At 42.0% G+C, this 27,332-nt stretch overlaps 1 protein-coding gene across 11 annotated transcripts in view; it reads right to left on the bottom strand.

The window, feature by feature from the left end:
- The window catches only part of CADPS (calcium dependent secretion activator), a 459,417-nt gene that overhangs the window by 47,789 nt on the left and 384,296 nt on the right, over positions 1-27,332 (bottom strand). For all 11 annotated transcript variants that reach the window (XM_081072041.1, XM_081072042.1, XM_081072040.1 and 8 more), the window contains 2 exons: positions 21,617-21,691; positions 20,653-20,736 (listed from right to left, as the gene is read on the bottom strand). In XM_081072041.1, coding sequence (XP_080928167.1) covers positions 20,653-20,736; positions 21,617-21,691 — 159 coding nt within the window. The remainder of the gene's footprint in view (positions 1-20,652; positions 20,737-21,616; positions 21,692-27,332) is intronic.

Here is a 27,332-nt window from a genome sequence, read left to right as displayed (position 1 = left end):
AACTTATGGTGTATCATGTTTGGTTCTGGCCATTGAACTTTAAGAAGGATGTTGACGATAAGGATACAGGGGAGTCTGGAAGTGTCGTTGATAAGGAAAATGAAAGCAGAGGCATCTTGCTCAAAAAGGAAAAACTAATGGCAAAGAAAATGATGATCTTCATGTAGTGAATTAAGGAGCTTCAACGCAGATGGATTGAACATGTTCATAGTGGTTCTAGAACATAGAACCAGGACGAATGAGTAACGCGACAGGGTCCCAGAGGAGGGTGCAAACGGCTATCTCAGTCCAGCCATCCTTTGGCCACCCCTGGTGGTTGAAACCTCTTGGATAAGGTAGCTCCAGCAGAGACTACTTAGGATTCCCTGCCCGTGAGCCTATCCTGATGTGACAGGCCACCTGTCCTTCCTGTTCTCTGATGCTAGTCTCTAAGTGGTAGGAAGCTGTCATCATTTCTATGTTTTAGAGTAGACATGGTAAGCAATAGCAGAGTGAATACACTGGCAGAAGCAGGATGAGAATTCTAGTCCCCAGAACCGTTTCCTGCCTCACGCCAACAGTGCTTCCTTGAAGCATAATATTTCTTTTAAGTAGCCATAGGAATATGTCTAAGTAGAGAGGAAGGACCAGACCCTCCCGTCCCACTAAGACTTTGGAATTATTGCCAAGGGTCAGAAACGCAGGTGCACATGAGGCACTGTTTCTAGATCAAATAAACAAGAGGCCTCATAATCTACACAAGGCTGTTTTCCATTATATGTAGATGTTTTGATGAATGTAAGTTTCTTAAAAAGTACTACCTATTTCATAGAATTCTGTCATTCTGTGTGATGGGAAACATCAATGGTTCTCAGAAGTGTGTGTATAATTCTCTTTCTTCTTTTTTTAAACTTTAAAAGAAATCCTCCTCCTGAAGTGACTAAGACTGGCTTAGTGGCTTAGGATTGGCGGGGTTAGAACTCGGGTTTTGCCGTTTTCTAGCTTGGTGACTTTGAGGAATGATGTTACTCAGACGGCTGCCGTGAGGAATGAGGTGATGCAGCTCATTGTGTAGAACAGTGCCCACGGGGCACACGGGAAACTGCAGCACGATTACTGGTGCAGATAAAGCAGACTCCTGGACCTGGTGGCAATGGTGACAGTTTCACCCCCCACCTCTAGACCACAGGCAATTTCTTGCCCTAAGAAAGGGACGTTGGAAACACCTCAGGTTACCACTAGATATCTGAGAACATTCTCAGTCTGGCATACTCTCTGACAATTCTGTGAACACCCTACACACTGGAGAACGTGCCCTTGAAACACAGGCAGAGAGCAAAGACCTCTGCTCCCTCCGGCAGGATGGCTGAGCTTAGGCAGAGCTGAGGGGGCGCTTCCCCATGCCAGTGCACTCTGTGATATTCAGTGACACATGTCTAATGCTCTCTGGGACCATGTGCCCTGAGCATGGGCGATTGGGGAGAGGGGAGGACTTAATCCAGACACCTAGGTGGCACTCTAAGCAGGCACTCAGCTCCTGCAAAGGAGAGGCAACAACTGTGATTGCCTTTCCTGAGACAATCTGCTTTCCCATCATTCCCTCCACTGGAAAAAAGATTACGCTTCTCTAGCAGTGTCTATGAGCCTTCCTCCCTCCCCACGCCCGACCCCTAGATAGAGCCAGTTCTGGCAAAAGTTTAGAAAAGGAGACAGATTAGGAGAGGCTGTGGAGATCAAGCATGAAGGTCGGGAACAAACTGTCAGTGAGCAGCCTTGTTCCAGTTCTCACGTGCCTGAAGCAAAGAGCCTTGATATGGACAAGGTACCATAGGAGGGCCTGCAGATGAGTTTGCTCCATGACTCCTGGCTTCTATCTAAAATCATGTCTAATGGCACAATCTTTCCAAACACTCAGAATGAGTCATGTTCCCCCAAAAGTAACAACATAAGGAAAACTTCTTGAGTGTTTACGACTTACCAGGTGATGATTTAGGAATATTGCATTTGCTGTGTTTAATCCTCCCAACAACCTTACGAGGAGGCGGGTGTCCTACTAATATTCCCATTTTACAGTTGAAGAAATTGAGGCCAAGAGTCATGAAGCAACTTAGCTTAAAGTCACACAATTAATAAATTATGACTTTGGACCTCCCATTCCCTAAGCTGCCTAACATTCAATTAAAAAAAACCACACCTATCAAACCACTTTTACTGACAAGGCATATTTGTGTGTGTGTGTGTGTGTGTGTGTGTGTGTGTGTGTGTGTGTGTGCAGACATAACCCAAAATGGCGTCTCTAAGAAAAATGTATAAGGGATTTGAATAATTATCCGTGCTGACTCAGTCAGGGTAGAAGGTCCAAAACGGTTTCTTGGGCCTGAATGTCCCAGCTAATTACCTCGACCCTCCACCTGACTTAGCCTGTGTAGACAGGCTTAATGGTTTCGCTATTGAGCTCTTCCATTATTTTTCAGGTGCCCAAGGTAATCTTTTCATTGAACACTCACCATTCTGGGATTTTCACAATGTTGATGACTAAGGGATTTTCTTCTGCCTGGTCCTAATAAGGGGACCTGAGTTAATCATTGTGAAGCTTTGGTAGGGGGCACGGCAGGGGCTTAAACCACTTCTCTTGCTTCATTAGGGGAAAAAGCAACCCAGGTGCAGGCTCCGAGGACCTTGGGGTTTGATACTATTAAATCAATGCACAGACCAAAAAAAAAAAAAAAGTGGATTAGGCCCTTTTTGCAAACAGAAATCTGGTGGGTAAGACTCAAAGATGGAAGGAAAAATAAGTCTGAACAGATACCACTGCATTAGTGACTGCCTGAGCTCCCCTTTCTCCCCATGGTCTCTTAAAAAAATCAACCAAGGAAACAATTTATTCTCTGCACGAGCTGACTCCACCCCTGCCTGTTTGACTTCACAAGAGCCCTGAGCTGATTTCTCTGCCTTTGCTTAGAAAGTGCCGACCACACCACCATCTCAAGAGACCAGCAAAACTGACTTCAACATTTGGCTTTTGAAATTTCTGCTGATAATGAAGCTATTTTGCCCCTTTCTCCACTTCCCTAACCCAGGCGATCTTGGTGATCTGGATTTCTTTTTTTTCCTTGTTTTGAGAGTGAGGCAGATTAGTATGCAAAAATGTGACTCATGCTACCGCCATCCATAAAATAAGTTTTCTCTGTTAGTTGAATTTTATCATCTATTACCATCCTCCTGTCTAGAGTATAGGCTTTCTGAGGACTAAGAACTTCTCTCTCTCTCTCTCCTCAGTGTCTGCACTGCCTGGTATGTTGTAGGGTCTCAATAAAAACGTGTTGAATGAATGAACTTCTGAGCATAGCACTCTTGTCTCAGTACCCAGGGCCGAGGTTCCCAGTGCTTTCTTGAAATTTGTTTTGAAGCTTTAACACTCGTAAAGAGACATTAAAGAAAGTGCAGCAAGGCACTATAAAGGGTATTTGTCGCCTCTATGAGAAGATCTTAAAGGGTCTCTCGTTTCTCTACACTGTAGGCAGTACAAGGTACAAGGCAGTACAAGAGCTTGGGGTCAGGAGTCAGATGCCTGAGCCGGCATGTGGTTCTGTCACTCCTCATGTATGGCCCAGGTCATCAACCTCTCATCAGCTTCCTTCTTGGAAAATAGAAATAATGACAATAACGCCTTCTCATAGCATGGGTATATAGATTATCAATTTAAAAAGTCAGATTTCTTCAGTGTTTAGCATGTGCAGGACACTATTCTAAGCATTTGGCCTCTATTCATTTAGTGCATGCAAAGGATTAAACGAGTTAATGTCTGTAGAAACCTTTGTACAGGGTCCAACATATAGTATGTGTTCAATAAGTGTTGCCTACTATTTTTGTGTTATCTTTTCCTTTCACCTCCAAAAAGGCTAATTTGATTGGTCAGGTTCTACGTTACAGACAGGGCTATGTTTGCTAGTGGGTGGTGCCAGTAAACCTTAAATGTGGTGCTTCTGTTTCATGGTTAGAATGCTTCAGGGAAAAGTGTGTGACTTATCCTGCTATAAGAGGCCTGGCGGTCTTACGTGGCTCTTCTTTGCTGGCCCTGTTCCAAGTTGTAGTCTAGACTGACTCTCTGATTCTGTATCTCCCTGGCTCTTTAGCCCTAGCTTCTTAGAAATACATCCCTGGAGACCAGAATGGCTTGTAGAGGTCTCTGCACTGAAATATGGACCCGAACCCTAGTTAACAATGTGGTAGCTTGTTTCCAAAGATGCTTATGGTCCATTACTTTGCTCCCTGTGTGGGCATGCCATTCCCTCATTGAGAAGTGGAGTCTATTCTTCCACCTCCCTTGAGTCTGGGCCAGCCTGTGACTACTTTGACCAATAGACTATGCTGGAAGAGACTCCATGCCAGTCCTGAGCCTAGTCTTAGGAGGGTCTTGAAAGCCAGCTGCCACAGAAGTACAACTGTGCTGGGTCTCCATGCTGCAAGAAGCCAAGTCATGTGGAGGGGATCAACAGGATGAGACCCCCATATGGGGAGAGGGAAGTGACATGGAGACACATCAAATTATCAGACATCCAATCCCAGCCCAGATCAGTCTCCTGCCGAAAGCAGCCAAACAAATGACCCCAGTCAGTGCCACAAGGCACCAAAGAATCTTCTAGCAGAGCTCTTCCTAAGCTCCTAACCCATAAAATTGTGAGCAAAGTAATCTGATTGTTTTAAGTCATTAATTTTGCCATCGTGTGCGCAGCTATAGATAACCAAGACATTCAAGAAGATGTTACTTTGTCTCTTATTTCCCCAGATTTATCCATTGCACATATTTCCCTGGAGGACACTGTGGGATGGTCTAGGACAGGATTTGGTCATTCCTGAGTCTCCTGGCTATAAAAACATTAATCAGCAACCTAATTTTCACCTGATCCTTAATGACAGTTATTGAGCATGTATGTATGGAGCACTGCGCTAGGTACCTTATGTGTAATTAACTCAATTAACCATCACTGTAGAACTTTAGAAGGTTCCTTTCACCATCCCTGCTTCACAGATGCAGATGTTCAGCCTCAGAGAAGTTAAGCAACTCTCAAGAGGTGGACCAGTAGGTGGTGGAGCAGAAACACAAGCCCAGGTCTGATTATAAAGTGCAGACTCCTTTCACCATGTTGAGTTGTTGATATTCTGAAAATGAGGTGTCATTCTAAATCTATTTCTTACCTACCGACCATCTGAGATCTGGGAAAAGGGGAGCCTACTTTGTAGGACGTATAGGGACTTTGGGTGAGACAAATCTTGGTTTTAATTATGCTCCATCACTTACTAGCTGAATGAGCTTTGAAAAAAGTATTTAAGCTCCCACATCTCCAATAATCTCATCTTCAAAATGAGGATAACGACAGTATCTTCTTCAGAGGGTTCCTGTGAGGCTGAACAGGTCGACATCAAATAAAGTGCTCAAAACCATGCCTGTCACATAGTAGGAGCTCAGGAAGCAGTAGATGATATTACTAGTGTTTAATTCACTGCGGTCAGCTGAGCGCTGACTGTGCCAAATGGGTTCCCACGTACAGTTAATAGACTAGAACAAAGGTGGCCAGGGATGGCCCAGGGGCCACATCTAGCCTGCTGCCTGTTTTGGGATGGCCCATGAGCTAAGAATGGTTTTCATATTTTCAAATAGTTGAAAGAAAATTTAAAAAAAAGAAAAAAAAGAAAGTTTCCTGACATGTGAAAATGATCAGCTATTGACATTTCAGTGCCCATGAATAGTTTTATTGGAACACAGACATGCCCATTTATCTACATCTTGGGCATAGTTGCTGTCGTGCTACAAGGGCAGAGGTTGAGTAGCTTTGGCAGAGACCACGTAGCTTGTACAGTCAAAAATATTTAGTGTCCGATCCTTTCCAGAAGAAGTTTTCTGACTTCTGGACTAGAACATGGCTTAAGTGGGAGACAAAGAGGTGGGGGAAGAAGCACAAAATGTAAATTTCTAATCCAAATCTGACCATTAACTAGTTGACTGACTTCTGCCACCTGCCTAACCTGTTGGCCTCCTGTCCTTATCTATTATAATAGGGTGCCAGGCTGTTTTCTCCAGATTCCGTCAGGAATTAAAAAAGAAAAAAAGTCTGTGACTATTGGCTGGCGTGTGAGAATGTGGAATAGGAAACACATCGTGGAAAGATTATAAATAGTCTAGCAGTAAAACAAAAGGCTATTACCACTTTAGTATTAATAAGAGTTCTAGAAATGAGGCTCCGGGAAAAAAAACTGTAGTTAACAGGGAAAAGGAAAAAACGTTAGAGATAAATAAAGAGCATTCACACAGGTACCAGACAATACAGCATGGCCCACTGGGTAGACTTGGCAAAGAGATAAAAGGATAACAATGAGCAGCATGTGTTGAGAATTTACTCAATGCCAGGCACTATTTTCGCTGTTTCTCATGCACCACCTCATTTCATATTCCCAGCACCCTTTAGTTGTAGCCGCCTCATCTGTGCCTCTTTGGGCTGTTGTAAAAATTAATGAAGATGTCACACAGAAAGGGCCATAATAAAGGAACATGGCAAACCCTCAGTGCTCGCAGGCTGCTATCCTACTCTTGTTGGCATCACCAGGCAAAAGGAACAGCTTTTCTATGACTGGGCAGTGTGCCCCTCTGCTGATTTGCCCATCTCCCTCAGCCTCCAGTTTTATGCTCTCCTTTAGTGGCAGAAATGGAACGGGCAGGCTTTACATCTAAATGCATGTAGTCCCTACCATAAGCATCACTCAGGCCAATAACGTGGAAGGAGCTGTGACCACATCACCGATCAGCAGATTGGAAATAGTATCTGAAAAAGGATGTGGGAATTTCTAATGGGGATTACAGGCGGTATAGAGAAGTGCTTTAGAGCATAAATTCTGGAGCTGGATCGCATGGGGCCAAATTCTAGCTCTACCACTTACTTACTAGCAAGTTACTTAACTTTTCCATGCCACATTTTCCTTATCTATAAAATGGGTGTAATGGGACTCATCATAAAATTATTGGGTTATTAATGGAGTTTCCAGAACAGTTTCCAGGACCTAGTAACAAGTGTGTCAGATATTACTATCATTTCTGCTGAAAAATCAGGCTGTCCTAGGTAATCAGATTCGTATATTAAGCTTGATCTGGCCCTGTACGATTCAATAGCTACATGTAGCTATTTAAATTTACGAATTAAAATACAATGAAAAATTCAACTTCTTAGTGGCACTAGCCACATTTCAAGTACTCATGAGCCACATGTGGCTAGTAGCTATTAGGCTGGACTGTTCGAATATAGAATATTTCCATCATTGCAGAAAATTCTATTGGACACTGTTGGTCTAGTCACAGGAGACATTCATACATAGAAGTCATTGCATTTTTAAATGATAAGAATGAAGAGACTGCCATACCCATGTTAGAACAAGAGATCAATTGGAGGAGAAAGCAGGGTACAAAGGTAAAGGGCATGGGGGTCCATAGCCTCATCTTGGGGATGAAACGAGAACTAAAGGTGGATGGGTATTATTTCAAGTTATCAATGTACCGAGAAGAACAATATACACAATGTAACAATGTTACAACTGTAACAGGAGGAGGGAGGAGGAGAAGTGGAAGATGGTGAAGGGGGCTAAAACTCGTTTTATGGTAGGGGGACAATCACTGTATCGAATAATATAAGAATAGTACTTGGAGCTATGAAGATACACAACATAAAATTGTTTCAAAGGGTCCCTTCTGAGGTAAGGAACCGAGGGTGGAAACAGGTAGGACAGACAAATGTTGCTTTAAAAAAATATTATTATGAATGTTTCTGTACTGTTTCATTTTTTAAATGTGTATGTATATTTTCTTCATAAAAAGTTATTGAAAAAAGAACAAAACAAGTGATGGAATTTTTTAACATTCCAGTGGAGACAAGCATTTTGCAGGAAGAATGTATCTTCTCCCAGGTAACGTCTTCAAGGTTTTTTGCTTGACTGAAATCAGAATTTCGAGATACGTCCTTTACAAAAGCAAAGGCAAAACCTAGCAAAAACCTCCCTCAATACATAATCTGGATGCTCTCAGTGCATCTTGGGAGGAAGAATAAATTGTAAGTGCCAACTGAGGGACTGACTGCTTGGGGAAGACAGAATGTGCCAGTGGGTGGATGTACTGGGACTGTGTGTGCGGTTGAGCAGTTGAGCAAACCTCAGTGGCTGGCTCCTGCTTGAGGCCAAGTGACAATTACAGTGAAAGCCCCTTCCAACACTTGCTGAGGACCAGAGAAAAACACAACCCTTGAAGTATATCTGGAATCATACACAGCATGATGAGTTCTCAGGGCTCTGTCACTGAGGGGTTGAAATGTCTCCAGGGCTTGCTGAAGATCAAGGGAATTTCCGGCCAAATGGGAAGCACTATGCCCACGTAAGCGCCGTGCAAATGCTACAGAGATGCTCAGCTCCCCTCACTTTCCGGAGTTTATAATCTTGTTTTTACAGATGTGGGAATTGGGACACCAAAAATTTTTATGGGTAGCTCACCGGATGGCCATTGCTCAGAAAAATGATCACTGGCGCTGGCTTTCAAAATTGGATTCATGTTTGAAAGAAAAGAGTTAAGCGTTGAAATGTTTTAAAATAAGGTTTTCCTAAGTTGCCAGTGTTAAATGGAACAAGTATTTTAAAAAATTTTCAGATAACAGAAAGAGAATATTGGATTCCAAGTTTGGATTCTCACTCCCACTCTCTCAACTATCAGCCCCATGACTTTGGGAAAAGCAATTGTTCAGCTTTCTCATAGACAACATAGAAATACTTACCACCTAATACATAGTAACATATAAAAATATGGATGCATTTACCAATGACTGAATGCTGGACTTCCACTATCTCATTCAATCTCATTTTACAAATGAAGAAACTGTGGCTCAGAGAGGTTAAGCTGTTTTCCCCAGGGAACACAGCTAAATAGTGGTAGAGCTAGGATTTGAACTCAAGTGCGTCTGACTTCAAAGGATCCACTGCTGTATTATGCTGCCCCCTACTCTGTCCTACCTTTTTCACAAAATGATTTACCAAAACCTGATGATGACTGTGGAAGTCCTTTGACAGCAAAAGTGTTGTATTGTGATGATCTACTCCAATACTTATTACCACAAATAAGACCTCATGTAGAACTATTGACGTAACCTTCATGGATATCTGAAACGACCTCTGAAGACCACTGTAGAGCTTCAGAAGGGCTGGGGGAAAGTGTGAGAGAGCCCAGGCTTTCCTGGAAAGCATCCTTAGGCAAGAACAAGAAAACCTCGAGTTGCAGAGCTGCTGGTTGATTGCATGGCTTCTGTGCATGTTCATAAATATTGATTGTGATTAAACTATTATCATAGTAATGAGGGTAATAATACCTCCTACAGCCCTTCCCACCACACTACACAAAGTCCTTACTTTTCACTAAACAAAGAGCTGCTGGCTCTGCTGGGGAGTTGGGCAAGAGGCAGGGAAATGATCTCTATTAAGCAAAAGCATTCTGTTCCATGCACTGATTAGGAGGCACAGCCTCATTAACGAGGAGAATTGCTTGCGTCTCCTGTTGCTCAGGGTACTGTGCTCCGAGACTAGGTCCAGGAAGTGGATGTTCTCATCTCTCTTCCCCCCTGGGGCTTCCGAACAGATGCCTGATTGAAGTAACCTGTTTTTCCTTCCAGTTTCCCTCATTTCTGTCCCGGCCCTTCATTCCCAGAGAGAATTTCTGCAAGGCTCACTGGCTTCTTCCAACCCACCCTTGTAATGCGAAGATTTAACAATGGTTACATGTTTTGCCTGGCACAAGGCTAAGCAAATTGGTAAGTAATTAATCCACACAAGGATGGGTATGATGGTTATTATCATTTACAGATGAGGGAACTGAGGCTCAGAGAGGTTTAACGACTTCCCAAAAGACCCACAGCTGATGGGTCTGGCACGTAAACGTTGTGGGTCTGTTGGATGCCGGGGTTTGCTCTGTTAACAACGCTATATTGCTTTTCCATTTGTCCCCGTGGCACACACTCATTTTAGAGAAACTCGGATGTAAAAATTGGAAAGTTTTAATTTTGCAAAATATCTAATCAGGTATGAAGGCTTATTTTGATTGTAAATGGGGGGCTTCTGCCCACACCTGGCATTTTCAGGAATTGCTTTGCCTTTTGAACATCTCTCAACACTAAGAAGCCCAATAGAATGCAAGATTGAAGAGGGAAGAGCTACGCCTACTTGTGTCCCTGGCTTCTGCATGGCCTTGGTGTTGGGCAAATGAAGGCTGTGTTGTCATTACTGAATGATAATGTTCTGCATGAATGGATCACCTGTCATCCCTGATATCCTCCCCTTCTCCCCTTGGCTGCTCAGCCTGAACTTGAGGGTATAGATTGTTTATATCCCCGCTATCAGTGACAACTTGTCCATCACGGTCAGCAGAGGGGAACAGAAAAAAACGGATGAGATAACAGGTCTGGGTTCTGTGACCAAGGGAACTGTTCAAGTTATTTTTCTTCTCTGGTCTCAGTTTACACAGCTGCAAAATGGGTTACTTAGAATGTATCACATCTTCCCAAACTTGCAGCTTCAATGCTACCTTTCTGATTTTGGCTGTTGCCCATATGCTATCTATACTATATTTAGTTATCTATATAATATTATTTAAATTGGCTTACTTTTTAAATATTTTAAATACTTAATTATAAAAGGAAACTTTATATCACTTTTATAAATAAAAATCAATATCAGTCTCAATAAAAGAAGGTAAGAGTTCCAGTTAAGATGGAGGAGTGGATAAATACTATGTTCACCTTCTGTCACAACCACATCAAAATTACGACTAAAACACAGAACAACCATCATTGAGAATTGCCTGAAATCTTGCTGAAATGAGGCCCTGAAACTAAGAATATACAGAAGAAGCCACCTTGAGACTAGTGGGAGAGGCAGAGCCATGGAATGGTCCCACACATGCATGTGGCCATTAAAACACAGGACAGATATCTTGACTGCGGAGGACCTCCCAGGAGAAGCGAGGGGTCCCGGTCCAGGTTTCCAGTGCTGGAGAGAGAAGTCCCCATAACTCCTGGCTGTGAAAACCAGCAGAGATTGTGGCTGAGTGAGACAGAGGGTGGCCGCACCCCTGGACACTCCTCTTAAAGGGCCTGCACACAGACTTACTCAGTGATGGAATCACTGTCTCTGAGTGCTAGTGCTGCGGCAGCAGCTGGAGAGGCAACAGGGACATACTGGGTGGGGGGAAACCATGTTGTCTGGCTTTAGGATGAGGCTGTAGGGGCAGCTTTCTCCTGGACAGAGCAGCTGGTGGAGGCCATTGTTTCTTTGTTGAGCCCTTCCCCTTCCCAGCCTGCAGACACAGGCGGCCACTATATCTGAGTCTCCATCAAGCTGGCTAACACTGCTTGTTTGTCACACCCTGGTGATTCTGATACCCCCGCCCCAACTTTCGGGCACACCCAAGCCATTTCCAGTGGCTTTTCCCCACGAACCGCCTGCCTTGGCTCATGCTGCTGACTTTCCTCAGGTCTCTCAAAGTATACAAAGTATACAAATATACAAGCAACCTGGCTTGAGTGTGTCCTGCACCTCTGGCTGAGCAGCGCTAAGCTGGCACTAATGGCAGCCGACCTTGGTTCATGGCTTGGCCTCTCAAGGCACCTCCAAACACAGCATGAGCAGCAGCCAATTGCAGATTGCTTTGTGGCTCCTGCAGGGTAGTCCCGAGTGGAACATGGGCTGTGGCTGAACTGGACCTGCAGTGGGTCCCCTCCCAGGTGGCACTGGGGCTGATGTCCCAGTGGCCAGGTTCAAAACAAGCTGGAGCATCAGCTAGTCACCTCCCAGGACAACACACCCAAGGGGCAGATTGGGCAGGTACCAGAGTCCTGCTGAGGCAGACCCTGCTCTGTAGCGTCAGCCCCTGCACAACAGCTCTTCCACTGTAGTCATGCCCAGTCGTCACAACCAGTGAGCATGAGGGTCAATCCCTCCCAGTGACATGGAAACAGCAACCAAGACTCAACTACAAGAGGAAGGCACAGCTGGAGTGTGCGGCTCAGGTGACCAGGAAGACTGGTACTTATAAAATAATCATGGGGATGTAAAGTAAAGCAGAGGGAATATAGTCAATAATATGGTAATAACTATGTATAGTGCCATGTGAGTACCAGACTAGTCAGGGGGATCACCTCTTAAATTATATAAATGTCTAACCACTATGCTGTATACCTGAAATTAATATAAAATAATATTAAATGTCAACTGTAAAATTAAAAAAGGGGAAAGGAAAAGGGATATAAGAGGTTCAAATTCTCTGATCTAAAAAAAATGTCATGGGGATGTAATTTACATCATGGAGAATATAGTCAATAATATTGTGGTAGTGTGGTACGGTGTCAGATGGTTGCCGGATTTATGGTGATCACTTCTTTAGCACAGGGAATATAATCAATAATGTGGTAATAGGAGGAGGAGAAGGAGAAGGAGGAGAAGGAGAAGGAGAAGGAGAAGGAGAAGAAGGAGGAGGAGGAGGAGAAGGAGGAGGATGAAGAGAAAGAGGAAGACGAGAAGGAGGAGGAGGAGGAGGAGGAGGAGGAGGAGGAGGACGAGGAGGAGGAGGAGGAGGAGGAGGAGAAGGAGGAGGAGAAAGAGAAGGAGGAGAAAGAGGAAGAAGAAGAAACCACTGCCCTGCCTAGCAGTGTTTGCCAATTTCGGTGGTGCAATTACTTCGACCATGGTCAATTTCAAACTACCAATGTGACATCACTAAATGTGGAGATGGGAAGAAATGCAAATAATTGGCTCTTAACAGCAGGTAGGGACTGAGGAGACTCCAGCACAGCACTGGAAACACTGGAAGAACATCTCAGAAGTTCTTCCTGCTGTATGCACTCTAGATAGTAATTTCCAGAAAACAAAGATAGGGTCTTTTATTTTTTTTTAATTTTTCCATATCTACAACTCTAGCTCAATAATGTACATACAGCAGTCATTTAAAATGTGGTGGCTGAAAGAGTAACTGATTCTAATACTCAGTACTCGGTGACATAACCACTGTAATAACCACAATAATACCAATATCTAACAAGTATTTAATACTTACCCCATTCCAGGTATATAACATTTTCACATTTAATTCTAACAATAGCACATAATTTAGGTCTTATTATTATTCCCATTTTGTAGGTCAGTAAATTGAGGTTAGGGCTTAATTAATCTGTCCAAGATTATACTCTAGTAAGGGGCAGAACTAGACAAACAAGTATGTTGAAATAAATCTGCTTCAACCCAAAATATGCTTTGAGAATGGGACATTCAATTCTGGTTGAGCAAATATTTTGATTAATAAAGAGGTATTCTAGATACGACATATGAATGAAAAGTCCTTCAAGAATGAAAACACTAAATGCTAGAAATACACTACACTTAATAGAAAATATCTTTGATGAATCAAGTTTTGAATGTAAGAATGTGCCGAGGTAGAAGTTATAAGAGAGTTTTGGTTCCTATTCCAGATAATAGTTTAGATTGTTTAGGAGAAATGATTGCTATGCTAAGAACTGAACAGGTGAGAAAATTGTTAGTTAAAAACACCAAGGTCATTTGTACCCTCTTACAAGTTTAAGTTGAAGGAAAGGCTAAGAATGACTATTTATGGAGCATCTACAACACGTCAGATACCATGCAAAGCCTACTGCTCACTTTGTTTCTAATTGTCCCATCAGCTCTCTGAAGTAGGCATCAGCATTACCACTCTGCAGATGAAGAAACTGAGGCTCAGGAATGGCCAATTACTTGCCCACATTTCCATTAGTCTGGGCTTCACAATCACGTCTCTCCCTCTAACTTTCTGGTGGAAGGCTTCCCATTGCACGTGGTTGGTTCAGAGGTCAGGTCAGAATCTCTTAACTTGTAATTTCAGAACAATTATTTCGTGTTTGAAATCACACACCTGTTCATTAGGCATTTCTTTCATAGTTCGCATTTCTGTGACTTGGTCGTTCAGCACCTCACAGTCTGAAGAAAAACTGTGTCTGTCTTATGTTTACTTTGACTGATAATCGTCTGTCTACCAAAGACTATTAAGGGAAATGGTTAACTTTGGATGCTTATTTATTTCTTCTGAAAAGCTTCTGAAGGGCTGCTTTGGACAGCAGGTATGTTAATTGTCAAATGTGTTTTCAAGGCATGAGCTGGAAATGAGAATGATGTCCTACTAGGTGATAAAATTATCTGTCACAGGCCCCAAAGGTGAATGTCAAGTTCTGAAACATTGGGGAGCGGCTGATGAAAGAAGTGGGTAGCAGACATGGCAGATCAGTGTTTTCTAGTTCTGAATGTTTTAGGGCACAGTGTTTTTGTTGGTCCTCGTGAACAAAATACGTAAGACAAAAGCAACTTTGCCTTGCAATGGGTGGCTCAAGGCTTCAAAATCAGAAGCCCAACCCTGTCTTATAACAGGTAGCTGGTCTCTCTGTGACTTCTTTTAACTTCTCCAGTTGAATCCATTTTGATAATGTCCCTGTGTAAACTTCCTAAATTCCATGACCACGAGCAAGCTACTTCACGCCCAGGCTCCCAACTAGCTCTTTAACCCATCCCTGTCATTTTCCTCCTTTTGCTCTGATCTTTCCCTGAGTCACCATGAACTTCCAGTTCTCAAAATGGACTTGACCTTCCCTCTCTTCTCTATGTCCTTGGACCTTGGGACACTCTTTGTTCTCTCCTCTGCCAGGTGAAGTTTTACTTATCCGTTAGGCCTCGGCTCAAATGTCATTTCCTTCATGGCCTCCCAGATAAGGCTGGGTCTCTGTGGCTAGGGTCCCATTGCATCAGCTACTTCTTTCTCTGAATAACTGCCACACTTGTGAATTACTTGGTGAGCATATATCTCCCTCATAGGAATACACACTAAGTGAGATCGTTCCTCTTATTTATTGCTCAGCCCCCAGTGCATAGCACATAATAGGTGCTCAATAAACTCATGTTGAATGAAGGACAAATATGAAACTGAAGATTATTTGGAGAGCACAAAGGAACTGGGGGATTTTGAATGTCTATTCCTTCGGTGTTATTGCAAAACGGATTGACTGGTAAGTAAATTATTTATAAAATAGTTTTGCTGTTAATTGCTAAAAAATGATGACTCTTTCCCTTAGGAATGATATCAGTTAGTAGATGGCTCCTGGAAGAGTTATTAATTGACTTCATTTATGGGTTTCTATGCCTCTAGGGAATAAAATTCTGGCAATAACAAAGGAATAAATCTAAGGTAGAGTCTCAATAGCTGGGTGACTTTGGAAACTTTCTCAACTTCCTTATCTGTAAAATGGGGATAATAATGTACCTATTGCATAGGGTGATTGTGAGGCTCAGATGCGAAAGTGCATGTAGTCAGTTAGCTCAGTGTCTGTCACATAGTATGTGGCCAATAAGCGTCAGCTACTACTACCCCGGTTGGCACCTCCACTCGGAAATGTACAAACCAACTGACTTGAATCACGTGAATTCAGCACCTGGTCACTTGATGATGTTACCCTCTGAGGATGGCCCAACACCTCTCTGTCTGCACCATCATCACCAGCCCCCTCTGTAAAAAGCCATCTCTCCAGTGCTGCAGGGCATTCCCTGAAGCCAAAGCAAAAATGGAATGCCATCAGAGATGACAGCAACAAACTATTGTGAACACGCACCCCACTCTAACATCTGAACTGCTTCCCACCCAAAATGTTCTGTGGACAGAAGTGAACTTCCTCGCTCCAGTTCTGCCTTTCAACCAAGGTGGGATGACATGGAGAGCTCTGCACGAAAGCAGCCTGAGCTGCTGGTTCAGCTATGCTAACACCAGCCCTGGCCGGGGAATCCTAGTAAGAAGAAGCATGGCGACTTTGTTTCATTTGTAGGTGGCAAAACAATTTCATTTTGCTGGCAAAACAAAAGCAACGTGAATGAGGGTAAATTGAGACCTAGGAGATTGGACAACACAATAGGGTTTGGGCCCCTGACAACCCTAAAATGGACTTTATCGTCACTGTCCTGAGGGGCTTCCAAGTTATACCGTGACTATCTCAAGTGGATTTGGTTGATGGGGGTCCTGGGTGAATTCTAGGGGGCTAGAGAGGATTTGATGTAATTGTTCAGGCACCAGGGGTGGGGGTCTCCTCCTACATCTTCACTCCTCCTTGGAGACTCCAGAGGGTGGACACTGGTGGAGCTGAAGCGCTTAACCTCTGTGAGCCTCAGTTTCATCATTTGCAGAAGAGTGTTCTTGGAATGGCATTGTTCAGAGGATTTACCGAGAACAATCTATTTAAAGCACCTACTTAGCCCTGTGCCAGGCACTTAGCAAGTGCTTAACGAATAGGAGCTGAAGCTCGCGGAGCTATTTTAGACTTCGGAATTCATGTAACTGGCGTCGTAGTACACTGAAGGGAATTAAAAGCCAAGGTGTGGTCTTGTGTTCCAGGTCATAGCTCCTTGGTGAGGGCAGAGCAGGGGTCCAATCCCAGGTCTCCCCACTCCCGGCTGTCTGTCTTGCTGTACCCCTCTGACTCTCGGGACTCATTTAGCTTAGCTTAGCTCCTCAGGACATCACCGTTCTTGAGCCTTCCACCTTTGCCCCCTCCAATCAAGTGTCCAATTCCAACATCTACTCAATCCCTAAATCCTGTTCACATTATCTCGAAAATATCCAGCAAAAATTCCCCATGCTTTTCTGCCTCATGGCCGTGGTAGTTGTTCCGTCCAGAAGATTCTCCCCTCCTCTTTACCCATGGTTGGCCCCTGTAAGTTTCAGCTCACATGTCTCCTCAGAGAAACCATCTTAGCTGAAGTAATGCCATTCCGTTTTCTCTCTCTCTGTCTCTCTCTCTTTTTCTCTCTCTCTCTTTATCTCTCCAGTTTGTGGCCTGTACAGAACTCTCCCTACCCTATAATTTTCTTTCCGATTTTATTGTCTGTCTCCTTTCCTAACTATAAGCCCCAAAGGACACAGGACACGTGTCCCTAGTACCTAGCACAACACATGACACATAGGTGCTCAGTAAATATATGTTGGTAGGTGAATAAATGAATGAATGAGTTCCAGAACCAGCATAGCTGTTAACACCTGGATAGAACCAAGGAAAGGGTTTTTAACCTTCTGTCAGAGGGACCTGGACACCTGTTTGTCCCCCTTCTTGGCCTCCTAAAAGAACAGCATGAAGCTACCTACAAATAGGGGCTCTTGTAAGCAGGCAACCCACACAAAAGCACATCTTGCAGGCAGGGGAAATGGGCGGATAGTTGCTAATTGCGACTTCCAACTGGGCTGATCTTTCCAAAGTTCCAAAGGCGCCTGCCTCCATAAATCCCAGGCTGCTATTGCTGCTGAAACTGGGGAGGGAGGAGAGGAGGGGTGCGCTTGGGCGCCTCTCGGGCTGGCACGAAGAAGCCACATCTCATCCTCCCTCCTCCCCCCAGCTCCTCTCCAAGAGAGGAAGCAATGCAGATGGAGACGAGAAATAAATATTCCTGCCTGCTCGGTGCCACTGCAGACGTTTTCCAAAATGTCTGGCTTGGACCATGAAATCAAGCCCACCCAGGAAAGGAGGCGCTCAGCGGGAGAAAGAGGGGGAAAGGGTGGCATATTTGTCGATACTTGTCAGCTTTCTGGGGGGCAGAGCACATGGCTCATCCTTGGCAGCCCTGCTGAGGTGGGGACGTGGTAAGTGCACAGTAATACTTGAAGCATTGACTCAGAAATGGGAGCGGAATTATGGCAATCCTGCCAGGATGTCAGCACTCTCTCTATGCCTTTGTCCAGGGTCCTAGGACTCACATCTGGTTCTCTCATCATTGATTTCAAGGCTTTTCCCACAATACCTGCTGCCTCTGCTCAATCCCTCACCTCCACTCCACTCCACTCCACAGGAATGAGCACAGCTGGGCTACAGGAAGTTTTCAGAAGCCCTTTGAAATTTGGGCAGGAGCTCAGAATCCACGTGTGGAGATATTCCTGCCACCTCTAAGCACAGCTCGCGGTCTTCAACACCGAATACCAGCAGGAGATGAGAACACAGGCTGCAAATGATAAGTGGGTACTTCTGGCCTGGGGGTGGCCAAGTATGTGGGAGAAGTGTCACTAAGGAAGGGAAGTTACAGGCCCAGCAACAGAACACTGAAGCGTTCTGCAGTGGCGGGGATTTCACTAGGCATGCTGTGTGGCTGCAAAATGTCTCAGGAAAGGGAGATGAGAGCATGAGAATTTCAGCTTGAAAACTCTTGCACAGGCTATGCTAGGTCTTCTTTGTTTCAAACGTTCCTGTGAGAATCTTCCTGATACCATGTCCTTGAGATTGCTGCCACTAGACCATCTTGCATGAGTCCTCTTGGTAAATCAGTAATTAGGTGCCCCCCTTGGTAGATTGCATTCTGCTCAGTAAATTGCAGAGGAGCTTTGGTGGTTTTCACTGGTTTCAGTCCAGTGCAGTAAAAACCATTGCTCAAAATGAAAACTCAAAGAAAGTGATATCTTTTGTGGGTGTCAGGGGACCGTTTTCCAGAAATATTGCATTTAATTCTGCCTCTTTCCATCATTTCCATGACTTCACTGAGGAATGAAAGATTATCTAATATTTCCCACTCGTGTGCCCATCTGCCTCCTAGTACCAGGCAAGTGCCAGCTAAATCCCACTCTCTTCAGGAAGCGGTTCAGTGGTGGAGGGAAGCTGGCAGAAAACCTGGGTTGCTATCCCCACTCTGCCCATTGCTGTATGACCTTAGACAAATTGCTCCTCCTGTTTGGGCCTTGGTTTTTTTTGTTTGTCAAAGGATAGGTTAGCTTGACTAGGTTTCCTTTCAGCTATGACACATGAGTGGTTCTACAGAGTGAAATCAGACAGAATTCCTGTCGTCACCATCGTATTCCCATCCCACCTTCACCAATAAATTCTAGGGATTGAGGTCGTCACACTTTGTGAGATTGAGTTCAATCCTCATACTATACATATAGGTCAGAACTACATATCAAAACAAGCTGGGCATAAAGATACATGGATGCTACCTAGAATTGTTTTAAATATTTTCTGTCTACATTTCCCTCAATTCCTGGGAAATCTAATGTATGGGTTAGGGAAAGACCAAAGTTGGGCACGTTTGGAAAGAACTTGTGTGCATGTATGTCTTCAGTGTATAATAATCACATTAGATATTTTTCATTAATAATAGCTGCCATTTATTGAGGCCTATTATGTGCTAGGACTATGCTAAGCTCTTTTACTTACAATGTTATCCCCACAACAGCTCATTAAGAAAGACATTATTTATTCTCCATTCCCATACCACATTGGTGGTTGACCGCAATACACACACACAGACACACACACACACAAACAGCAAAATGACATAACAGCACACCTCCCTAAAATCAAAATCAAAACTAACACAAAACTCAGAGAGGATGAGACACCTACTCAAGATCATACAGCTGGTTAATATGGGCAATGAGACCTGAACCTGATTTTGTTGGATTCCAAAGATGATGATATACTATGCCCTTCCCTGTGCTGGGCCTTGTCTTGGCATTCAATGCCCTTCTAGAAATTCTTCACACACTAAGGCTATTGTCCTAAATTGATTGCCCTTCCTATGGCGTGGTCAGAGGACAACAGCTGGTCTCAGAGCCAGCAAGAATCTTGCCAACAGAAACGGCAAGAAAGCATTCTGCTGCAGCACCTGCCTAGCACAGGAAGGGTGGGAGAACTGGGGCCCTGAAGCAGTCCATGTACCGTGACCATCTCCATTGATCCTTTACCCACAGAGCTTTACGCTGGCCTTCTGCCCACCACCGTCTATGGCCTTGCCCAATTCTCGTACAGAATCAGAGGCTCTTGGCCTCTGTACAGACTCGATCACCTGCACCAGAGGTGGCAACCTCAAGTGTCCCCAAGCCCAGGTAGGTCTGTGAATGAGCGAAACGGCCAGGAGGGTGCCACAAGAAACTGGCTAACACATGTATGGACTGTGGCGACCACCCTGACTGAGCCCCAGCGGACTCTTTCAATGCACATATGCAGGCTGCTGACCATCCACTTTATAAAGAAAGCCCTGAATTCCAGAGTTCTCTGGGAATTCTCCTGATTTTTAAAGGTGGACAACTCATTCAGTTAAGAAAAGTATACCCGACACAGCAAGGACCAAATAAAACGTATTTTCAACCTCTACCTGACTTGTAGGTCTCCATTTGCAACCTCCAAAATTAATTTTTATCATTTACAGATGAAAAAATGGTAGCTCAGAAACAGTAAGTGATTTGCCCAAGATCGCTAGGGTGGGCTCAAGCCGGTAACTCTCTTTGGATACAAACATAGAGAGACATACATGCTTCTGTGTACATACCAATATAGAGCCACATATTGCATATGAAATGAAATAGAAATGGTTTTGTGTTACCTGCTGTTATGAAATGTCCTGCTTATTTTCCTAGCGTTACCACTATACATTGGTAGTTGACTGCAGTTAGCATACATACACAAATCAAAACCAAAATGACATGACAGCACCCCTCCCCTCTGCCAGCTCCCTGACATTTATCAGGTCACTTTAGTATCCATTTGAATGATTCCATATTTCCTTCACAAAAATAACAATGTAAAGCTCTTTACTTACGGTAAAGGACAAAAAAGAAGAAAACAAAGTCCCTTCGTCATATCTGGATAATTTTGCCAGGACTCCTTCCAAGATAGTAACAAACTAGTAAAACAGCACAAAAGAAAAAGAATTATTATTTCAAACTAGAGTTGTTCACAATAAAAAGCAACATTTCCTGACCACATGGAGACTAGTATGGAGCTCCTTGCTCACTTTGCACTCTTTGATTTCAGCCTTTGGGGAAAGGAATAGACTGCCTTTACATAGAAATATTTGACTTATCCGGCTTTCTCTTCATTATTATGTGATTGCAAATAGAGAGTGTTAACGAAGTACAAAGTGACAAAATATTATTGAGTTGCATATAGCATGCGATAATATTAAATGCACTTTTCAAAATCCAAAACTGCGCAAAGCCGTTTTTACGTTACATATTAGCACTACATTTAATCCAATCTATTTTTATTTGTATTTTATCAGTAATTTGGGGAAAACAGAAGTTTAGCACTGGCAAATATAAATGTCTTCCCATTCAACATTACTTAGTTAAAATTCTATAATTCATGAGGGTGACTGAAATAGCTTTATCTGACTTTTATGTTTTATTATGACTCTCACTGCATGTGAAACTAGAGAAAAGGGGGTTTTCACGATGGCAGAATTCCTTATTACCGTTTAACTTTTCTGCATTTAAAAATTGAACTTTGTCAGTGCTGAAAACAAAACATTTTCTGCATAGCCTAATGCAATGTTGGGGGACCAATTCTTATTAAGGTAACATATGCCACTTCATCAATTCGTCTTCACAGGCTCACAATCATCAGAAAAGTCATTCGGAGCTGAGGCTGGGTGACGTACAATCTTGTTTCCTGAGAAATGTGAGTATCCAGCTTAACTTTTTAACGTGTTACATTTTAATGGAAATGCAGACATAACAAAGCAATGTTCACAATGAAACATTTCACCTAAAGTTGAAGGTTACCTTTGCAACCAAGAGTGTTATCATTTCTTTAACAGTTTCTTCAATCAGTTCGTCTATTTTTGAATGGTATTGATGCTAAAGAACACAGAAAGACAAATATTAGCATGTTTGGGAGGTGATGGCATTGCATTCGTCAGTAATTTTTAGACAACATAATTTATAAATAAAGCCTGGACTGCACATCCAGTTTATTTCCACAGTCCCAGAGCAGCTATAAGATTCTTACTCCAGGTCTTTGATGAAGAGAGATCCGAAGCTCTTAAAAAAACTACCAGGCATATTGTTCCTCACCCAAGCCTTCTGATGGCTTTGATATATGTAGACAGACACACATTTACAAATTGCTTGCATGGGTGGCTTAACGGCCTAGCAGTGTGCTGACCTGGGCTTTACAAAGCAAAACACCACAATCATTTAATACAGGGTATGGGGATGAAAAATTACCTTTGGAAAACTGGCGGGAGATGTAGCTTAGAGAGTAGAATCCTTCCAAATGGAATTTGACCAACACACTCTGAATGGTTTTGCAAAAAACTGTTCTAAGACCTTCGGATATTTGGGGGTTATGCCTTAGAGCCTCCCAGTTCTATCTCAAGATATTGACTCCGTGCTGAGGCCAAGTGTCTCTTTCTGAATCCTTGTGGCTGCCGCTCATTTTCTCCATTCGTTGATAAGCAGACCCTGGTTTAGAGCCTCGACTGAGACTGCTGCTAAGTTTTTCAGTTTCTCTAATTGCTGCTGCCGGTTATTAATTTAAATAGTAATGCGAAAACAAACCCCCACATAAACAAAAATCTGCTGTGAATGCCAGGAAAAAAGAAAAAGGGATTTCAACAGAAAATATTGTGTGCCAGCTCCTTGACATTTATTAAGATCATTTTAGTATCCATTTGAATGATTCCATGTTTCCTTAATAAAAAAATACCAATGCAAAACATTGCTATTTGGAAAGGAGAATTCACTTACCCACTCTTTAGCAAACTTTCAGAAGGATGATTAATTAGAAATAGAAAAAAAAAAAAGGAACAGTGCAAATAAAAATTAGGATGAAAGGATACATGAGAAAATAAAAATTAAGCAAACCACTCAGAAAGCTATGAAAACACACAGAAATAATAAGCCATAGTAATATGGTTTGATATTCTGATAACCAGCAATCAAAGTTACTGAAAGTGAGGAAATGAATTAGATTAATTAGATTAATTCATTTAACGTCATAGGGGAATTTTGTTTTCAATTGGAAGACCTACATGAAGTCCTAGCACAGAGTTGGTGAGTTATGTTGTCTAAGAAAATATAGTTTGGTTTCTTCATCTGTCCATAAAAATACAGATAATAGTAGCACCCAGGACAAGTGGTGGAGGAGGGGAAGCCAGTAAAAATTATTGATTTTGGAAAGAGAATGACACAAACACAGTATAAAGATATTTAGCAGGTCTATTGTTGTTATTATTAATATTACTATTATTATTAATGTTCAAAAACGAGGGCCAAGTCTTTTCTTGGCAATCCTTCTCTCAGACTCATAGACCTATTTTGAAGATCAAGTGAAGGTCTTGATATGAAAACATTTTGTCAACTTATAATTGCAATTCCAATATTATTTGTGCAATTTCCTAAAGTAGAAGGGTAGGGAGAGATGGTCTTATTGTTCTGTCATCTCAGTTTATTTTCCTTTTAGTTGATTAGGGAAAAAACAAGAAAGCAAACAGCCCATCTTGTATAGTTCTGATAAACAGAGCCCACATTGGCTCTATTGCCAAGTTCACAAAAGGATTTACTCGTCAATGGCATAAACCTGAAGCTAAATGCAAAAACTATCTGCCGAGTTCTGTGCTAGAAACACAAAAAAAGATGTCAGAGCAAAGGAATTCAGGAATATTGACAGGGCTCCAAATTCATTTTTAGGTCTGGAGATAAGATCCAGAGTCACATGCTTACTTTCCTTCCTCATGTGACTGTCTCCCTCTGCTAGATTTTCTTTAGATTGCTATAAATGATTCACATGTATTAAATTAATTATGAGATTTAACTAACTCAGAAAAGCCAGCTGCCAGCAAAATAGTACAATATGAACTATTAAGTGAGGGGCTTCTAACCAAGCAAAGACCATCAGTGACAGCAGAAATGTTCTCTTGAAAACGTTGGCTGAAACGGCCAACCGAGCCAAGAGCAAGTGTTCTGTATGCATCAGGTAAGAAAGATTTGGACAAGATTTGGTCTGAGGAGTTAAGAATGTCATTCTTTCTCAAAAGACAGACAAGCCTTCTCTTCAGAAGTGGGGGAACCTCATACCTTTTTATCTTCTAAGGAACCCAAACTAAAGTATATGGAGAGACGGTGGTTTATGGGAACCTCTTCTCACTTTCAATTTTTCCCTGACAGACTTGACCCTGACGTCTCTCCAGATACTCTCACTGTCTCTTCCCTTCACTCTATGAATATTTTGATCTCCACATTTCTTTTATTCTGCTGGTGAAAAAAAGTGTTTTGATATGATTATTCTGCCTCTTACTTCCAGAGGAAACTTGAGCATGTCAATCTCTGTTTGGTCTATTGCCTCATCTCTTCAATGGGGCTAGAACGATCCCTGTTGTGAACATAGAAATCATATTCACCTAACAAAGTAATGACACAATGCATGGAAACATGGTTTAGAAACTTAGAAATGCTATACGACAGAATCACTACTACTATAACGAATGAGTAACATGGTGGTTACATGTGTGTATACATTTCTCTAAAATCTGTACTTTATTGTATGTAAATCATAATTTCAATGAAATAAAACTTACTTTAGGAGAGATAGTAGGGCAGGGTAATATCTACTCTGCTTTACTACTGTCATGTAGTAAAGGGGTATGTATCAAAGCAAACCCGATTCCTATACAAGTAATTACAAAATATATGGATTCATTTTAGCAGATTCTTATGAGACTCCAGTAACTTACTTTTCTAGAGCAATAGTGAGTACTTTGCTCTTTCTTGGGAGATAAATGGTTCTATGCAGATGTGGAGCTCCATGAAGGGGTGTATATACTACTGGAACGTCTATCAATTAACATCCCCCAACAAGATTATCTTGTCACAAAATTTCCTGCAATGGGATAAACTATTCAATTATTTCTGCATCCCAATATAAGTACAAAGAGGGATCTTTCCTATTTTTTGCATTTTCATCCATCCCTTCTGTTCGCCTTCTTGGATTTGAATAATTAATTAATAATAATAATAATATTCCTAAATTATATTTTGGGGCACTAGGTCATGATAATAGCAAGGGAACTAATCCGTGACAAGGGCATGGGAAGTCTGAAGAGTTTACTTTTGCTTCTGAAGAGCTAAGTTGCTGCAAATTCACAATCACTTTGTGAAAATCATTCCACTTGACTTCCTGTGCTGCACATTTTGCCTTGTCATGGAACAGATTGTGTGTATGTTGTCTTTCTGTTAAGACCATCTGACCTTGGAAATGAGATGAAAACACACTAGACCAAGTGAGAAACTATTTAATACACAATTTCCTCTCTATTGGTGCTTCACAAATTTTAATGAAAAAATAAATATTTAAGATGGAAAAGTATGGTTAACAAATGTTTCAACAGCTGCCTTTCGATGATACTTTACCCCAGTGATGAAATTCAGGAACTGGTCTTAAAATTGGAGACTATTGTATCACCTGGCCAATATCTAGTCTAAAACACCTTCAAGGTGTTGGAATTCAGGTGGAAGCAGGTATTACCACAGTAACTAGATGTATAATATGAGCTTAATATCAAATACTCACGAAGGAAAAACTACAAAATAAATATTAGACTTCTATCTATTCTTTGAATTTTAGGATATTTCTAGTCATCCTTAGTCACTATTTTAGTGATTCAGTTTTACTTTGAAGGTGAATATTCCCATTCTACAATGTGAGAAGAGTTATTAAGAGAGTATTTACATGAGACTTCCCATTGAAATTACAGAGCAAGGTCCCTCAGAGAAGTAGTTATTTTTCATTATATATCTCCAGCTGGGTCTTTAGTTTGGCCTAATAAAGTTCACAGGTCCCCTGAAATTGTATAGTAAAATTGTGTGAAAATATTTTTTCCTGGGAAATGGCTCCATAAATTTCATCAGATTTTCAGTTGGAGTCTATGACAACAACCCCATCCCCCCGCCACGCAATACATACTACTCTCCCGAAACCCCAATTCACAAAGACAAAAGTTAAGATCAGAGTGACTTGGTTTGTTTGGAAAAATTATTTAGCTGTCTGACGAGGTATATCGGAGTTCTTTAAATATTTGAGTCAATCTCAAGAGGGGCATTAAAAGCTGTTGATAGGAAAAGGAGGTCAGTTTTAGCATACCAACTCTTCTTCACCCTGGAATGGTGTTATTCTGGTGAAACTCAGTTAAAATGGACATCTCAGAAAGCTCCAAGGGATAATAGATAAAGTGGACTTCATAAAACATAAGTAAACTTTTGTGCTTTAAAGAATTAGTACCAAAAAAGTGAAAAAGACAACCTGTGGAATGTGAGGAAATAGTTGCAAGTCATATATATAACAATGGTCTATTACCCAGATTATATAAAGAATCTTATACTAAATAATAAAGGGACAACCCAATTTTAAAAATGAGCCAAGAATTTGAATAGACAATTTTTCAAAGAATATATACAAATGGTCACAAAGCACATGAAAAGATGGCCAACATCGCTGCAAATCAAAACCACAACGAGATCCCACTAGGATGACTATAATTTTAAAAAGACAGATAATAAGAGTTGGCTAAGATGTGTAGAAATAGGATTTCTCAGACATTGGTAATGGGAATATAAAATACTGCAGCCACTTCAAAAAACAGTTTGGCAGTTCCTCAAAAGGTTATATATAGAGTGACAGCATGACCCAGCAATTTCACTCCTAGGTGAGTTGACATCCAAGAGAATTGAAAGCATAGGTCCACATGAAAACTTGTACATGAATGTTCACGGCAGCATTATTAATAGTAGCTAAAAAGTGGAAACCACTCAAATGTCCATTAACTGATGAAGTGAGAAAATGTGGCATATACACGTAATAGAATATTATTTAGCTATAAAAAGGAATGAAGTACTAATACATGCAACAACATGGAAGAACCTTGAACATATTACAGGCGTGAAAGAAACAAGTCACATAAGGCCACATATTACGTGGTATATTCCATGTATATGAAATGCTCAAATAGGGAAGTCCTTAGAAACAGAAAGTAGAGTAGTAGCTACCTGGGGCGGGGGAGGGTGGGTTGGAGAATTACTACTAATGTGTCGAGGTTTCCCTTCAGGGTGATAACAAATGACCTATAATTGATTGTAATGATGGTTGTACAATTTTGTGAATATACGAAAAACTACTGAATTGTATTCTTTAAAAGAGTGAGTGTTACGGTATGTGAATTATATCTCAATTAAAAACAAAAAACAAGCTCCAAGGGGAGAAAAATTCAGGAGGGATAGGATTCTGAAAATCACCCAACACTCTTAGAGATCCCTCAAAATAGGTTTTTTTTAAAAGTGGGCTCTGTAAGTCAAAGAAATTGCTCAGAATCCCCCAGAGTAGTGTGGATGGGCAGATAATGGGCAGTGTAGAAATGCAGAGGTGGAGGGAAACATGGTAGCCTTGCTCTGGGCTCCCTTTCCTTGGTCCCCTGTCTCCCACTTCATCCACAGCAGTTCTAATTGT

The sequence above is a fragment of the Rhinolophus hipposideros genome, assembly GCF_964194185.1.
Source record: "Rhinolophus hipposideros genome assembly, chromosome: 14".
Classification (NCBI taxonomy): Eukaryota; Metazoa; Chordata; class Mammalia; order Chiroptera; family Rhinolophidae; genus Rhinolophus; species Rhinolophus hipposideros.
This window is presented reverse-complemented; position numbering and strand designations above follow the sequence as displayed.